The sequence below is a fragment of the Dicentrarchus labrax genome, unplaced genomic scaffold (assembly GCF_905237075.1).
Source record: "Dicentrarchus labrax unplaced genomic scaffold, dlabrax2021, whole genome shotgun sequence".
NCBI classification, from domain to species: domain Eukaryota; kingdom Metazoa; phylum Chordata; class Actinopteri; family Moronidae; genus Dicentrarchus; species Dicentrarchus labrax.
Genome location: NW_026137001.1, coordinates 285,415 through 301,978, shown reverse-complemented (window position 1 = coordinate 301,978; position 16,564 = coordinate 285,415). Strand labels below are relative to the sequence as shown.

Genomic DNA, 16,564 nt, shown 5'->3' with positions numbered 1-16,564 from the left:
GAGCTGGTTAGTTATAATCAATGAGCCGAATGCAGCAGACAACTATTGAACAACACAAAGATCAATAAAAACTATCGTAAGTACACTTATTAACCGACGAGTTCCCAGCGTTTATCTACTGTGTGACCGCAGCTTAATATCCGTATAACTCCGCAGTGTTTAATATTCAGCTGCTCATATACGAGCCGATGTTAACAGGACACATGACTAACTGTAGAATAATAATTGTTGTTATTATTTAATGTGTCTGTCGCCGCTCAGGAGCTAAACTTTATTAAATTGACACATTTCCAAGAGCGGTGTCGGCTGTGGAGGCTACCAACGGAAACTCACGGCTTCCCCGCTGGGTGTGAACTGATCCAGGACCCGCTGCAGGAGCTCCATGTCCACAGTCCGGACGGCTGCTCTTACTCTTTATTACTTATTCAATATGAAACGTGTCGTTGTTCAGACTAAACAACCGACCTGTTCCCGCTAAAAGCCTCAAACACTACTTCATGTTCAACTACGGTGTCCGCAGAGGCTCAAAGCAGGACGAGTTCTTTAAACCTGTGTTAACCTATTTATTATAAAGTCTGTGGTTGTTATATTATAATATAGTGAAGATAATATTATTGGACATCCTCTGATTACTGAAGCTTATAAAACAGGAATATTATAAAGTTAATAATAATAAATGATTTTCAGCAGAAAGTCAAATAATTCATTAATTATTGAAGGTAACTTGTTCTAGTGAGACAGAGGTCAGTTAAATGTGTGTTAATTGTTGTAATATTATATTTTTGCTATATTTCTATGTTTGTATTGTAAACTTACTGTGGATGTGCAGTTTGTGAGAGAGACTCATCACTAATTCACTTTAAAATAATACTAATGTTCTTTCTATCAGCACTGAAGACTGAAAGTCATTATAACTTCAGATCAGAAAATATAACAAAAATACCAGAAAACATCAAAAATATTAAAAACATTTAAAAAACAGAAAATATCACAAATTACCAGTATAAAGAACATTTCAGAGAATTTCAAAAAATATCAGAAAGTAACAGAAAATATCAGGACACGTAAAAAAAACTCAGAAAATATCAGAAATGATCAGGAAATATATTTAAAAAATCAGAAAATATTAAAGAAATTCAGAAAATTTCAGAAAGGATAAAAAAGTATGAGAAAAAAAATCAGAAAATTTCAAAAAAGAAAAATCATAAGAAATAAAGAGGATAACATATTATTGCCCTCACTAATTCATCTGTACAGCATAATTATCATTCATTTTATATTTTATATACATTTATTTATATAGTTTTCACTGTTTCTCAGAAAGTCACTCCAGTGCAGCTTTTAATGTTTGTGTGTATGAATGCCTGTGATTGTTATTTGTATTATTATATTATTATTTATTTATATATTTACAGCACCATTGGACCATTAATTAACATTTTGGTCCTGTGTACTCTGTATGTGGAAATAACAATAAACAACCTTTAACCATTTACAATATCACATTTATTCTCAATTATTCTTCTTATTGTACAAACTGGACTCAAAACAGTCTGATTCTCTGGACAGTGTTTTCTATCTATCTGTCTGTCTGTCTGTCTGTCTGTCTGTCTGTCTGTCTATCTATCTATCTGTCTGTCTGTCTGTCTGATTTTTTTTCTTCTGTCTATCTATCTGTCTGTCTGTCTGTCTGTCTGTCTGTCTATCTGTCAGCTGTACAGTATTCTGGGAATAAAATCACATTTTTGTTAGCTTTCTCTGTTTATATAAATCCGTTGCATTATTATCAATAATAATAATACAGTTTAATATCACTACAGTCATATTAAACTGCATTATTATAAATAATAATAATAATAATATTAATACAGTTTAATAACACTATAGTGATATTAAACTGTATTAATAAACTGTATTAATAAATTATTATTATTATTGATAATAATATTAATACAGTTTAATATCACTATAGTCATAAAAACAACAAATTATTCTACAATCTCCATTTTCATCCGTCGCTTTGCTGCTGTCTGTCGCCCCTCCCCCACATCCTCCACCGATTGGCCGGTTGGTTTGACGGACAGCGGCTCTGACCAATCAGACGCAGGGATACAAACTAGCTCCACCCATGTTGTGAGTGTAGAATTCCCGCCCTGCTGGCGTTGCTGGGCAGGCGGGGCCGCACGGCAACGAGCTCTGACATGCGGAGCCGTGAGCCAATCAGGGGCGAGTATTCCGACGAGCTCCGCCCAGGTTGGCCCGCCGTGTTCCCGCCCTCTGAATAGGAATGACCAACCGGGGGCGGTACCGGGGGGCGGTACCGGGGGGCGGTACCGGGCTCCAGCTCGACCCAGTTTGAAAGTGAAGCAACGTCTCCAGTCGCTGCTTCAGCCACCAAACAACAACAAGAACCGAGAACCCAAAGTCTGCTCCAGTCTGTAGCCGGCCCTCCTGACAGTGAGTACCCGCGTTCATCCTCCTCCCGTCGGCCTCTGATTTACACAGTCCTGTAATAAAGGCTGGAACATTAATAAAATGGCCGCAGAAACGGCCCCGATGTGGCAGTTTATATATATATAGATTATATATGTTATATATATTATATATAGATGTATTTGTGTCTGTGTATGAGTGATGAAGACGTTGTTGTAAACACGAAACGCCCATTATGGAGCATGAATGTCAGGAAATAGCCACGTCCCATCCATACAACGCTGACCTCTCCGGTGCATAGCCGGAGCCCTTCGTTGAAAATGCGTAGCTGCCGCACTGACGATGTATTTCCATTGCAAACGCGACCGTTTGGAATAAAAACGGCGCCATGTTGGCAGAAATGGAGTAAAGTGTCCTGTTGTGATGTATAAAATGTGTGTGGTTGTTTCTGTGCGCCGGCCGGTCGGGTAGCCGGCCGCTAGCGGAGGGGGATGGGGCGGCTAGCTCTGCAGAGGGCGGGAAGCAAATGGTGGCCCATTGTTCTGTCGGAGCTAGCCTGTTAGCACAGCTAGGCTAACTGCAGCAGTCCGTAGGTCTCCATTGAAGACGCGGCTAGCTCCGAGTTCCGTTCATCTCTACGGCTCATAGACCTCCAGTCATCCAGCCACAGGCGGAGCGGAGGACCCGGGCTGCGGCGGGAGGTCCCGGCACAGGGACCGACAGCAGCGGGGTCCAGAGCGGGTCGGTGGGCCTGCTGCTCTCCGGCAGAGAAAATGGATCCCACTTTGTTCTCTTTGTTATTCACAATGAGCCTCAGTTAGACTGCTGATGGACCGTTATTTTATAATATATAATATATAATCCACTAATGACACACAGAGGGAGCGATACAGCTTATTATTAATAAAACATATTTTATAAGGTTACATTTAGATTATTAGAACAAAATGAGATTTATAGGTTAAAGGGTCATTTCACACAAATGTGTTTAAAGCTTTTATTTTCATTTACTTTGGAAATGTTTGTTTTTAACCAAATAAAGATTTAACACTTATCCATTTTCCCCTGATTTATTATTTTTATTTATTTAATATCTCCATTTTGGTGGCTGGTTTCAAGTTCAAGTGCAATATTAAACTACAGCAATTACCTAACTTATTGATTACCAATGAGCCAATCATCATTTACTGTACACTGCTGTTCTTTGTTGTATGTGATTATTAAAACTGTATTTATGGGCTGGATTTGAAGACGTCCACCTAAATGAAAGGGTTAATGTTTAAAATAACTTATAATGATCATCAGTGAGCATTTGGGGAATAAGAGATCAATATATTGATCATACAGACTGTAACTTGATTGAACTGATGAAAGAATAAACAATGAAATGGGAATACAGACATTAATTATATAAATTAATTATGTTATTAAAGTAATGAATTCATTAACAGATGATATTTGTATTAAACACCGCTCCCTTGTTCTTTGTCTGTACCTGTCTTCCTCTACCTCCTGTCTGTCTGCCAGGCCGCCAGTATGATGCGTAAAGACGTCAACAAGCCGAAGGGGAAGACGTCGGCGTACGCCTTCTTCGTCCAGACGTGTAGAGAGGAACACCGGAAGAAGAACCCAGAGCAGTCGGTCAACTTCGCCGAGTTCTCCAAGAAATGCTCCGAGAGGTGGAAGGTGAGACACACAGACAGACAGACAGACAGTGACTGACAGACAGTCCAGAGACAGCTGACTGTAAACATAATAACTGGAGAGGTTTCCTGATACAGCACATTCACTGTATTTGATATTGTATTGTGTATAAGGAACAGCAACAAGGTGACAAACATTAATACAACTGAAATAAAGTGTAAGGATCAATAACATACACTGCAGCTGTATTGTACAGGGAACCAATCAATTATATTGATTTCATATAGCACCTTTAATGACAGATTTATTCATTAACATTAATATAACTGTTGATACTCAATAACAAAAAAGGTATGTGCACATTATGAAGACTTTACTATAACCTACATATTGATCTGTAATCAATATATAAACATGGTTGATAGCAGATATAAGAACATATTTAATGTTTATTAACTACTGTGTGTCATTATGGTAATGCAGCAGTTTGAGTTGTTCAGTAACACATTGAGAAGCATTTGTAGTCGTTATTGATCAGTTATTACAGGTTAATACACTGATTATTAATCATAGAGAAACTGGTCAGGTCTCTGTGTTTGAGAGTATGATATATATATATATATATATATATATATATATATATATATATATATATATATATATATATATATATATATATGAATGATACTGCTGATTGTCATTGTGATATAAATATAAAACATCCCTATCCTGTAATTTAGGGATGATACAGCAATCCGGTAGTTAAGCTGTAGTTTATACATTCTGAGTAAAGATGGTTTAATATTTCATAATTCTAACCAAATCTAACTGACTATTATGTTAACATCAACAACAGTTCTGACTCTTTAATATTGATTGATTGATTGATTGATTAGAAAAACCTCACACACATACTTTATAGAACAGAGAAGCTTTTGCAATCAACTGATTGATCATCTTAATAATATCTAATAATTCCATTATTGTGATATCAGGAATATGATTTATTGACAGTTTAGATCTTATTGAGTTTAAACTTTACGTCACTGCTGCTGCTCCACTAACTATATTTACTCTGGTTTATTTAAGACAAGCAGACTTTGTGCTGAGATTCACCTTCAGTAACATTCACTTAGTAAGATAAGATATTCCTTTATTTGTCCCACAATGGGGAAATTCCAGTGTTACAGCAGCAAAGTGGATAGAGAGAAAAACAGTATAAAAACACTAAGAGCAGGAAAATAATAAATAAAAACACTGTACAAGAGAAAAAACAGTAAGAATCCACAACAACAGATAACACAAATAGTAGCAGCAGCAGTTGCACATGGGCAATAGATTGCACAGTGAATGTGGTATTGCACATTGTTGTTATATATAAATATTATATATATTATAGTGAAACATAAAGCAGCACACAGACTATAGAGACAGAAAGATTCACCGTCCATCCTGTTAATTCAGAACATTTAAAATCAGCCTTCAAAAGACAGTCCTGGTTATTGATATTATCAATAAATAAACATAAATCATCACTAATAGATCCTCATAAACAGTAGAATGACAGTACAATCTTACCGTCATGTGTTTTCAGAAATAATCATTTAAAACACTAATATAGTATAAAATATAACTAGTTATTTTATGTCTGACCTTTATTTTGACAAAGTTTCCACAGTCGTCTTTTTAATGGAAACAGTCTGATTGGACTTTTTAAATGATTTAACTTAAACTGTTGCGTTATTTATAATTTAATATATTTAAATACACTGTGTGTGTGTTTACTGGCCTTCTTTAAAGGACCCATTTGTCTGGTTTGAATTCTATAAAAGTGTGAGACCGGTTCAGAACCAGAACTCTACAGAACCTGTTAGAGACAGAAACCATGTGAATGTCATAAAGTGGACTACACTGGTTCCAGTCTGCCGGGCTCAGGGTCCTCCAACCACACTGAGGGGGTTCTTCATCATCATTATTATTATTATTATTATTAATAAAAAGCTGCTGTAATATGTAATCAATAAGAATTCAGTATAAACACTGACATCATGCAGTGTATCTGTGAGTCAGCAGAGGGCGCCAACGTCCCCGTATAGACCATAAAGATCTGATCATCACCTTCAGCACCAGGAGAGTTCAAACCTGCTCTAAGACCTGGTTCCTCACCCAGACAGCAGAGCAACATCTCACTGGATGGAGATAACCAACCTGTGGATGGATCTTTTACTGAGCCGGCTCTCTCCACCCAGCCAGATCCCTCACAGACCACTGCAGCAGCAACCTGTCTATCTGCGTACGTAGTGCAGACTTTATTTGTGTAGCTCTTCTCATACAAGCACAGTGTAACACAAAGTGCTTCACACATTAAAACAGCATTATAATGAAGAACTGGAGCTCTCTGAGGTTCTCTGCTCTATCAGTCCTCTCCTCCAGATGGAAGGAACCGTGTCTCCAAACATTTCACTTCAACATCATTTTCATTATTTTTAGTCAAAATTCATTAAATATTAAGAGCCAGACTGCCCCATTCGTTCTGTTTATTGATGCTAAGCTAACAGCTCAGTAGCTGCTAATACTGAGATATTAAAGCTTGTAGCTCCTCCAGCTGTGATAGAGCTGATGCTAGCAGCAGCACACACACACACACACACACACACACACACAGAGCTGTAGCTGGCAGTAGCTCCTCAGAGGACTGTGATTGGTGCGTAACCACTGAGGGTCACACAGCCTCATTCAGCTGGATTCTCCTCATAAGAAGGTAACAGGCAGTGAGCAGAATAAGTCTGTTCACAGGTCACAGGACTCTTTGCACACTGAGCCGCTCTCCACCGGACTCCTTCTGAAGCTCATGTGTCTGTGCTTTCAGGCTCTGTCTGCCAGCGATAAGAAGTGCTTCGAGGACATGGCGAAGGCCGACAAGGTGCGTTACAACAGGGAGATGAGCGACTACGTCCCCCCCAAGGGCTTCGGAAAGAGGGGCCGCAAGAGGAAAGATCCCAACGCCCCCAAGAGACCCCCGTAAGTCCCCACACACAGCTCCAGGTTGACCCAGAGCGGACTGCGATCCTGCTGCTCTACAACCAGTATCACAGGTTCATGAGGCTCTTAGAGGAGGTCTGTCCCCTCTGAGTCCTTCACTTCAATGTAAAGACACTGATTAACCAGAGTGTCTGTCTGTGTGTCTGCAGGTCTGCGTTCTTTGTGTTCTGCAGTGAGTACCGTCCCAGTGTGAAGCAGCAGTATCCTGGTCTGTCTATAGGAGACTGTGCCAAGAAACTGGGAGAGATGTGGAGCAAACTGTCCCAGTCTGAGAAACTGCCCTACGAGGAGAAGGCCCAGAAACTACGAGAGAAATACGACCGGGTAAGACAGACAGACACAGAGAGAGACAGACAGAGAGAGAGAGAGAGAGAGACAGACACAGAGAGAGAGAGAGACAGACAGACAGAGAGAGAGAGAGTAGACAGACAGACAGAGAGAGAGAGAGAAGAGTGAGACAGAGACAGACAGAAAGAGAGAGAGAGTGAAACAGACAAACAGAGAGAGAGAGGAGACAGACAGAAGAGAGTGAGACAGACAGAAAAAAAAAAACAGAGAGAGTGAGACAAACAGAAAGAGAGGGAGAGACAGACAGAGAGAGAGGGTGAAACAGACAGACAGAGAGAGAGAGAGACAGACAGAGAAAAACAGAAGAAACAGACAGACAGAGAGAAGACAGACAGAAGAGAGAGAGAGAGAAAAGAGAGAGTGAGAACAGACAGACAGAGAGAGTGAGACAGACACAGAGAGAAGAAAGTGAGACAAAACAGACAGAAGAGAGAGAGAGAGACAGACAGAGGGAGAGAGAGAGAGAGACAGACAGACAGAGAGAGAGACAAACAGACAGACAGAGAGAGAGAGTGAGACAGACACACAGAGAGAGAGACAGACAGACAGACAGACAGAGAGAAAAGAAGAGAGAAGACAGAAGAAGAGAGATAGAGCTGGGTGATCAATCAATAATTCTAACGATCTGTTGTATTTAGTGAAATAAGAGTGAATGATAAACTACAGATGTTATAATCCAGCTGATGATGATGATGATGATGATGTCACTGAGAGCTCCGCCCCCTCCAGCTGTGTAATAAACTGTTTCCTGTCTGTCTCACAGGACATGGTGGCGTACCGCGGCGGCGGCACGTACGCCAGGAACCCCGGCTCTTCAGCTCAGGGAGGAGAGGAAGAGGAGGATGACGAAGGAGAGGATGAAGATGACGACGACGACGATGACGAGTAGAGAGGAAGAGCTGCAGCTGGATGAGAGAGAGAGACTGAATGTGTGTTAGAGAGAGAGACAGGTAGGTGTGTGTGTTTCAGAGGTCAGACAGGTAGAGTGCAGGTGAGTGACAGCTGATTGGACAGGAGCTGGGAGGGGGCGGGGCTTCAGTGTGTGAGGTCAGGGGTCGCGTAGTGCTCGTTGGTGGGTTAGGGTCTCCTCTGACACTTCCTGCTGCAGCTGGTTGAGGGAGAGAAGAAGAGGAGGGACAGGTGAGGGGGTCACCATGGTAACGGTCGGTTCAAGCCGTTTAAACCTCACAGGAAACAGGAAGTAACCACAGCTGTTGCCACGGCGATAAGAAGTACGGCATGTGGGGAGGTTTTGGTCCCGTTTACTTCCTGTCAGACAGCTGTGGGATCCAGTTAATGTCAGAGGTCAGAGGTCAACCTCGATATCACACATCATTAATCAGTAATGAAACCACACCGACTGACTCACTGACTGTTACTGTATCACTGTATATATACAGTCAGTCAGTGAGTATACTGTATATACTGACTGTATATACAGTAACAGTCAGTATATACAGTCAGTGTGTATATATAGTACACAGTCAGTCACTGTATTACTGTACATCTGACTGTATAGTATTACTGTATCACTGTATATACTGACTGACTGTATATACAGTAACAGTCAGTATATACAGTCAGTCAGTATATATAGTACACAGTCAGTCACTGTATTACTATATACACCGACTGACTCACTGACTGTTACTGTATTACTGTATATACAGTAATACAGTAACAGTCAGTGTGTACTATATATACTGACTGTATATATACAGTGACACAGTGACAGTCAGTCACTATTACTATACACACTGACTGTATATAGTATTACTATACTGACTCACTGTGTTACTGTATATACAGTGACACAGTGACTGACTGTATTACTATACACACTGACTGTACTGTATTGATCCCAACAGTCCTCAGTGAGTCTGTATTGATCCCAACAGTCCTCAGTGTGGCTGTTGATCTGTTGTAAAGTCCTCAGTGTGGCGTATTGATGTATTGATCCCAACAGTCCTCAGTGTGGCGTATTGATCCCAACAGTCCTCAGTGTGTTTACCCAACAGTCCTCAGTGTGGCTGTTTGATCCCAACAGTCCTCAGTGTGCTGATTGATCCCAACAGTCCTCAGTGTGACTGTATTGATCCCAACAGTCCTCAGCGTGACTGTATTGATCCCAACAGTCCTCAGTGTGGCTGTATTGATCCCAACAGTCCTCAGTGTGGCTGTATTGATCCCAACAGTCCTCAGTGTGGCTGTATTGATCCCAACAGTCCTCAGTGTGTCTGTATTGATCCCAACAGTCCTCAGTGTGGCTGTATTGATCCCAACAGTCCTCAGTGTGTCTGTATTGATCCTGTATTGATCCCAACAGTCCTCAGTGTGTCTGTATTGATCCCAACAGTCCTCAGTGTGACTGTATTGATCCCAACAGTCCTCAGTGTGTCTGTATTGATCCTGTTTGTAACAGTCCTCAGTGTGCTGTATTGATCCCAACAGTCCTCAGTGTGGCTGTATTGATCCCAACAGTCCTCAGTGTGTCTGTATTGATCCCAACAGTCCTCAGTGTGTCTGTATTGATCCCAACAGTCCTCAGTGTGACTGTATTGATCCCAACAGTCCTCAGTGTGGCTGTATTGATCCTGTATTGATCCCAACAGTCCTCAGTGTGGCTGTATTGATCCCAACAGTCCTCAGTGTGGCTGTATTGATCCCAACAGTCCTCAGTGTGGCTGTATTGATCCCAACAGTCCTCAGTGGCTGTATTGATCCCAACAGTCCTCAGTGTGTCTGTATATCCTCGTATTGATCCCAACAGTCCTCCAGTGTGTCTGTATTGATCCCAACAGTCCTCAGTGTGACTGTATTGATCCCAACAGTCCTCAGTGTGTTGTATTGATCCTGTATTGATCCCAACAGTCCTCAGTGTGTCTGTATTGATCCCAACAGTCCGTGTTATTTGTATTGATCCCAACAGTCCTCAGTGTGCTGTATTGATCCCAACAGTCCTCAGTGTGACTGTATTGATCCCAACAGTCCTCGTTGTGTGACTGTATTGATCCCAACAGTCCTCAGTGTGACTGTATTGATCCCAACAGTCCTCAGTGTGGCTGTATTGATCCCAACAGTCCTCAGTGTGGCTGTATTGATCCCAACAGTCCTCAGTGTGGCTGTATTGATCCCAACAGTCCTCAGTGTGTCTGTATTGATCCTGTATTGATCCAAGTCCTCAGTGTGTCTGTATTGATCCCAACAGTCCTCAGTGTGACTGTATTGATCCCAACAGTCCTCAGTGTGTTGTTTGATCCTGTATTGATCCCAACAGTCCTCAGTGTGGCTGTATTGATCCCAACAGTCCTCAGTGTGACTGTATTGATCCCAACAGTCCTCAGTGTGTCTGTATTGATCCCAACAGTCCTCAGTGTGACTGTATTGATCCCAACAGTCCTCAGTGTGACTGTATTGATCCCAACAGTCCTCAGTGTGACTGTATTGATCTCACAGAGTTGCTGTGAATAAATAGAGCAGGTAGAGATGTTGCTGCAGTGTCTGTGAGGGGGCTGCTGGTTGGAGAGAATCCCCTCAGGACTCACTAACCAGGGTCGGGGTCTCAGTCCACCATCACTTTAATAAAACTCTTAAGTGTTTAAAATCGACACTGTTGATGTTTCTCCTCAAATCTTCTCCAAGTGAATGTTGTGGTGAACTAGCAACAGAAATAGGGATCCAGCAGTCCACCTCGCAGTCCACCTCGCGGTCCACCCGCAGTCCACCTCGCGGTCCACCTCTGACCCCCTGATTGGAGGCAGTGCATTATGGGACAGCTTCCAGAGTGAATGTGAGCTCCTGTGTAACAGCAGTCAGTGTAATGTGCAGCTGCAGACAACACCTCAAACACTGAGGCATCGTGGGATTGATCTTCACCTCTGAACCTGACAGACAGAGAGAGAGAGAGACAGGTTGCTCTGAAACACACACACCAAACCACAGAGTGTGTGTGTGTTACTGTGTGTGTGTGTGTATGTTTGTGTTACTGTGTGTGTGTGTGTGTGTGTTGGAGGTCATCAGATGTTAAACTGTCCGACACCAGAGGACAGTAAAGTAACCCCCCTCCCTCTTCACCTCACTGTTACCATGGTTACCCTGCACCCTCCCTCCCCTCCCCCTGTGTGTTACCATGGAGACCCGCGCCCCCTCCTACTGCTCTTCTTCTTCTTCTTCATCATCATGTTGTTTTTTATTTTCTTACTGAAGGTTTATTGGAGTTTGTTCTGTTCCTCGTTCACTGTCAGTAGAAACTTCAACTTTTATAATAAAACAACCAACTGAGGGAAAAACACACACACTGTCTGTTGTCCTTCACTGCCCACTGACTGTCCTCCTTCAGGTCCTCATGCTCAGGGCCCCACTGTCGGTGGAGAACCGGCGTGGTACGGATCTTCAGATGTGTTTTTGTGTCTCTTTTCATTTCATTGTCACAAAGAAAACTGAACAAATAATGTTGAGGAATATGAATTGTACTGGAATCAGCCTGATGGCTGAGGAGATAGTTTCTACTTTATCTGAACTTTAACTACAGTTTCTACTTTATCTGAACTTTAACTACAGTTTCTACTTTATCTGAACTTTAACTACAGTTTCTACTTTATCTGAACTTTAACTACAGTTTCTACTCTATCTTTAACTTTAACTACAGTCAGTACGCTGCAGAAATACCTTCAGATTAACTCTGTCTGTAACTGTAAACCTATAACTGAACCTAAACTGCTGCAATAAGCTGTCTATAGAGTGGGAAGTTGTACAGTCAATAATAATATTACTATATCACAAACAGCATTAGTTCTGTTGGCAGTAAGAAAACACCCAACAAAGCTCACATAATGATAATAATAATAAAACAGAGAGAATAATCCCAATATGACTGGTTGTGAGCGTTACTGCAGTGATAGGAGGAAGTTGACCACTAGATGGCAGTAAATCTACACTGTGTCTTTATAGTGCGTTCATTAAGGTTATAAAGGTCAAACTGTTGGAAACAGTCAGTGCAACAGGCTCAGCTCAGGTTCCTGCTGTGTTAACAGTGTGTGTATATATGTGTGTGTATACTGTACTTGTTTACTAGCATTGGAGATAAAGCGGTTCGCCTGGTTTGTGGAGCTCACCTTAATTAAAGATAATAATATAACATTAACAGTATAATATCACAACATTATATAACAATATAATAACAAAACATTACCATAATAATACCACATTAACATAATATAACAATACAATAATATAACTAACATAACAATATAATAGTATAACAATATAATAATATAACTAACAATATAACAACATAATAATATAATAGTATAACATTAATATAATAATATAACATTAACATAATATAACAGGAGGCTGCTGTGAAAGCCAGTTTTGTTGTGGCTGAAGAAAAGAAATAGTGTATCAGTGTATCACAGGAACAGTTATCGGTTCGGGAGTGTCACGACCTGGCTCTGAAGCCTCGACAAAAACGAGGAGACGCAGTTGAAAGGACAAATTATAAGTAATTTATTTAAACATAACAACCTAAATGCAACCTGAAAAAGAACTAAATAGAAGATGAGGTGTGTTTGTCAGTAACATCAGTGGTGAAAGTGTGTGTATGCATGAGTGTGATGTATAATGAAAAGTAAATGTTGGATGTTAAAACACAACTACTCTGAATACCAGCAATGATAATAAGATAGAAAGAGAGCCCCCGTCAGCCAGAGAGGCGGGGCTTTTATAGCTGGGAAACACCGGGACCAGGTGCTTCCGGCTATGCCGATTGGTCCAACCCACAAGTACCTGCTGCCTTAAAAGGAAGAGGAAACATTAGAGCCACTCAGGGGACCGTCACAGAGAGCTAAAGGGTTAAACCACGCGATGTATCACACACAGGTACGTTGTATCACACACAGGTAGGACGTATCTCACACAGGTACGTTGTATCACACACAGGTAGGACGTATCTCACACAGGTACGTTGTATCACACACAGGTACGACGTATCACACACAGGTACATTGTATCACACACAGGTACGACGTATCACACACAGGTACATTGTATCACACACAGGTACATTGTATCACACACAGGTACATTGTATCACACACAGGTACATTGTATGACACACAGGTACATTGTATCACACACAGGTACGACGTATCACACACAGGTACGGTGTATCACACACAGGTACGACGTATCACACACAGGTACGTTGTATCACACACAGGTAGGACGTATCACACACAGGTACGACGTATCACACACAGGTACATTGTATCACACACAGGTAGGACGTATCACACACAGGTAGGACGTATCACACACAGGTACGGTGTATCACACACAGGTACATTGTACACACAGGTAGGGCGTATCGCACACAGGTACATTGTATTACACACAGGTAGGACGTATCGCACACAGGTACGACGTATCGCACACAGGTACGACGTATCGCACACAGGATGTATCGCACACAGGTACGTTGTATCACACACAGGTAGGACGATCTCACACAGGTACGTTGTATCACACACAGGTAGGACGTATCTCACACAGGTACATTGTATCACACACAGGTACGACGTATCACACACAGGTACATTGTATCACACACAGGTACGTTGTATCACACACAGGTACGACGTATCACACACAGGTACATTGTATCACACACAGGTACGACGTATCACACACAGGTACGGTGTATCACACACAGGTACGACGTATCACACACAGGTAGGACGTATCACACACAGGTACATTGTATCACACACAGGTACGACGTATCACACACAGGTAGGACGTATCACACACAGGTAGGACGTATCGCACACAGGTAGGACGTATCGCACACAGGTAGGACGTATCGCACACAGGTACGACGTATCGCACACAGGTACGACGTATCGCACACAGGTAGGACGTATCTCACACAGGTAGGACGTATCGCACACAGGTAGGTCGTATCACACACAGGTAGGACGTATCACACACAGGTACTTGTATCACACACAGGTACATTGTATCACACACAGGTACGGTGTATCACACACAGGTACGACGTATCACACACAGGTAGGACGTATCACACACAGGTACATTGTATCACACACAGGTACGACGTATCACACACAGGTAGGACGTATCACACACAGGTACATTGTATCACACACAGGTACGTTGTATCACACACAGGTAGGACGTATCACACACAGGTAGGACGTATCACACACAGGTACGATGTATCACACAGGTAGGACGTATCACACACAGGTAGGACGTATCACACACAGGTACGGTGTATCGCACACAGGTAGGACGTATCGCACACAGGTAGGACGTATCGCACACAGGTACGACGTATCGCACACAGGTACGACGTATCGCACACAGGTAGGACGTATCGCACACAGGTAGGACGTATCGCACACAGGTAGGACGTATCGCACACAGGTAGGACGTATCACACACAGGTACGATGTTCGAGGGACAGTGCTGACAGACCTCCAGTGTAATGAGGGCACGTACATCCACACATAATGTGTGAGCAGTTTTTCTCTGAGGAACAAAAACCCATAAAAGAACAACATCATCTACCTAAATATGTTTTCTTTTTCACTTCATCCAATATCTGTTCAATACATGTTGACTAGGAGTGGATAAAAATATCGATACGGCAATATATCGCGATACTTTCCCGCCCGATACAATATCGATTTTTCAACTCCAAAGATCGATTTTGTTTTTTCAGAATAATGATTGATGTTTAGACGCGTTGTGAATACAGTACGACCTCCGTACCTCCACTCCGGTAGATGGTATTGTATTGTACATGTGTTTCTGTATTAGAGAGAGTGGCTGAGGATCAAAAGAACAACGCCTCCGCAGTTTAAAGCCGACGTTTGGAAGCACTTTGGCTTCCAAGTTAAAAAGATCGTAAGAACAACGAGTTGGATAAAGATAATGCTGTTTGTAAGCTTTGTCTCGCTGCCGTGAAATACTGTGGGAACACAAGACACCACACTGAGATATTAATTAATATTAATTATTAATTATATATTAATTAATATCAGCCGTCCCAGTCGGGGCTCCTCGCAGTAACGGGGGGGCACGTACGACCCACAAAACAAAGATGGCTGCGCCCATATTGAAACGTATGTTCTTTGTATTTGTTCTACGTTGGTCGTTTTAATGTCGACTTTAAATTCTCCTACACTGTTTACATTGCTGCTTTAGTCCGGTCACCAGTTTATGCATTGTACCGTGTTAATGTGAGTTCAATACAATGTAAAGGTTTGTTTTAGAGCTGGTAGCTAAATAGGCTAATGTAGCTAACAATAACACTAGCCTGCCACTGGAGGCCCCTGGAGGCTCCTGGTGGCCCCTGGAGGCCCCTGGTGGCCCCTGGTGGCCCCTGGTGGCCCCTGGTGACCCCTGGAGGCCCCTGGAGGCTCCTGGTGGCTCCTGGAGGCCCCTAGAGGCCCCTGGTGGCTCCTGGAGGCCCCTGGTGGCCCCTGGTGGCTCCTGGTGACCCCTGGTGGCTCGAGACAAACGCCACAGCACTTGTTGAAATTGAAATAGGCGAAAATGGCAAAATATTATTAAAATGTAAGACTTGCAATAACGGAATTACTTGAAATGTTTGTGTTTGTGTAGAAAAACATTATTATTTCACATTGAGCTTGTTTAGATGATCTACAATCAATAACAACACAGCTGCTGCACTGGTGGCGTCCATGTTCTGTTAAATTAATGAAAGGAAATTAATAATTAATAAATTAATAAAATATATAACAATAAAATGGAGAGGCTGTTTTGAATGAAATAGCTTTGACTCAGTTTGTCCTCTGATCAATATCTGATGTGCATACACAGGTACTTGTGTTTTCATCTCTATTTATATCGTGATATCGCAATATAAATAGAGTATCGTATTGTGACCAAAGTATCGTATCGGAAGGTTCTTGCCAATACTCACCCCTAACACTGACCCTGTTTAAGACAGATATACATAATAAAGGCCAGATGTCTCACGGCGGAGTCTCTAACGTCATCACCGGAGGCCATCTTGTCACAGGCAAGCTTTCTGGCGGGCTCTGTG

The 16,564-nt window shown here is 42.0% G+C and overlaps 1 protein-coding gene and 2 long non-coding RNA genes across 3 annotated transcripts; 2 read left to right on the top strand and 1 right to left on the bottom strand.

The window, feature by feature from the left end:
• Window positions 1-2,305: 2,305 nt before the first annotated feature.
• hmgb2b (high mobility group box 2b) lies at window positions 2,306-8,806 on the top strand. Its single transcript, XM_051395851.1, has 5 exons — window positions 2,306-2,457; window positions 3,961-4,119; window positions 6,947-7,098; window positions 7,269-7,443; window positions 8,231-8,806. Exons 2-5 carry the CDS (start codon window positions 3,970-3,972, stop codon window positions 8,354-8,356), a joined length of 603 nt encoding a protein of 200 aa, XP_051251811.1. The 5' UTR covers window positions 2,306-2,457; window positions 3,961-3,969; the 3' UTR covers window positions 8,357-8,806.
• Window positions 8,807-10,789: 1,983 nt separating this feature from the next.
• LOC127361323 (uncharacterized) lies at window positions 10,790-11,707 on the bottom strand. The gene is made up of 2 exons (XR_007884194.1): window positions 11,193-11,707; window positions 10,790-11,157 (listed from the first exon to the last, which is right to left on the bottom strand). It is a non-coding gene; the product is annotated as an uncharacterized LOC127361323 (long non-coding RNA).
• A 2,307-nt stretch (window positions 11,708-14,014) lies between these two features.
• Window positions 14,015-15,269, top strand: LOC127361324 (uncharacterized). Its single transcript, XR_007884195.1, has 3 exons — window positions 14,015-14,083; window positions 14,204-14,339; window positions 14,777-15,269. It is a non-coding gene; the product is annotated as an uncharacterized LOC127361324 (long non-coding RNA).
• The last annotated feature ends 1,295 nt before the right edge of the window (window positions 15,270-16,564 follow it).

What these genes read in the sequence shown, in the direction of transcription:
- hmgb2b (XM_051395851.1), top strand. Translation starts at nt 3,970, where the DNA reads ATGATGCGTAAAGACGTCAACAAGCCGAAGGGGAAGACGTCGGCGTAC. An exon ending in AACGCCCCCAAGAGACCCCC is followed by an intron (nt 7,099 to 7,268) that starts GTAAGTCCCCAC and finishes GTGTGTCTGCAG; the next exon opens with GTCTGCGTTCTTTGTGTTCT. An exon ending in TACGAGAGAAATACGACCGG is followed by an intron (nt 7,444 to 8,230) that starts GTAAGACAGACA and finishes TCTGTCTCACAG; the next exon opens with GACATGGTGGCGTACCGCGG.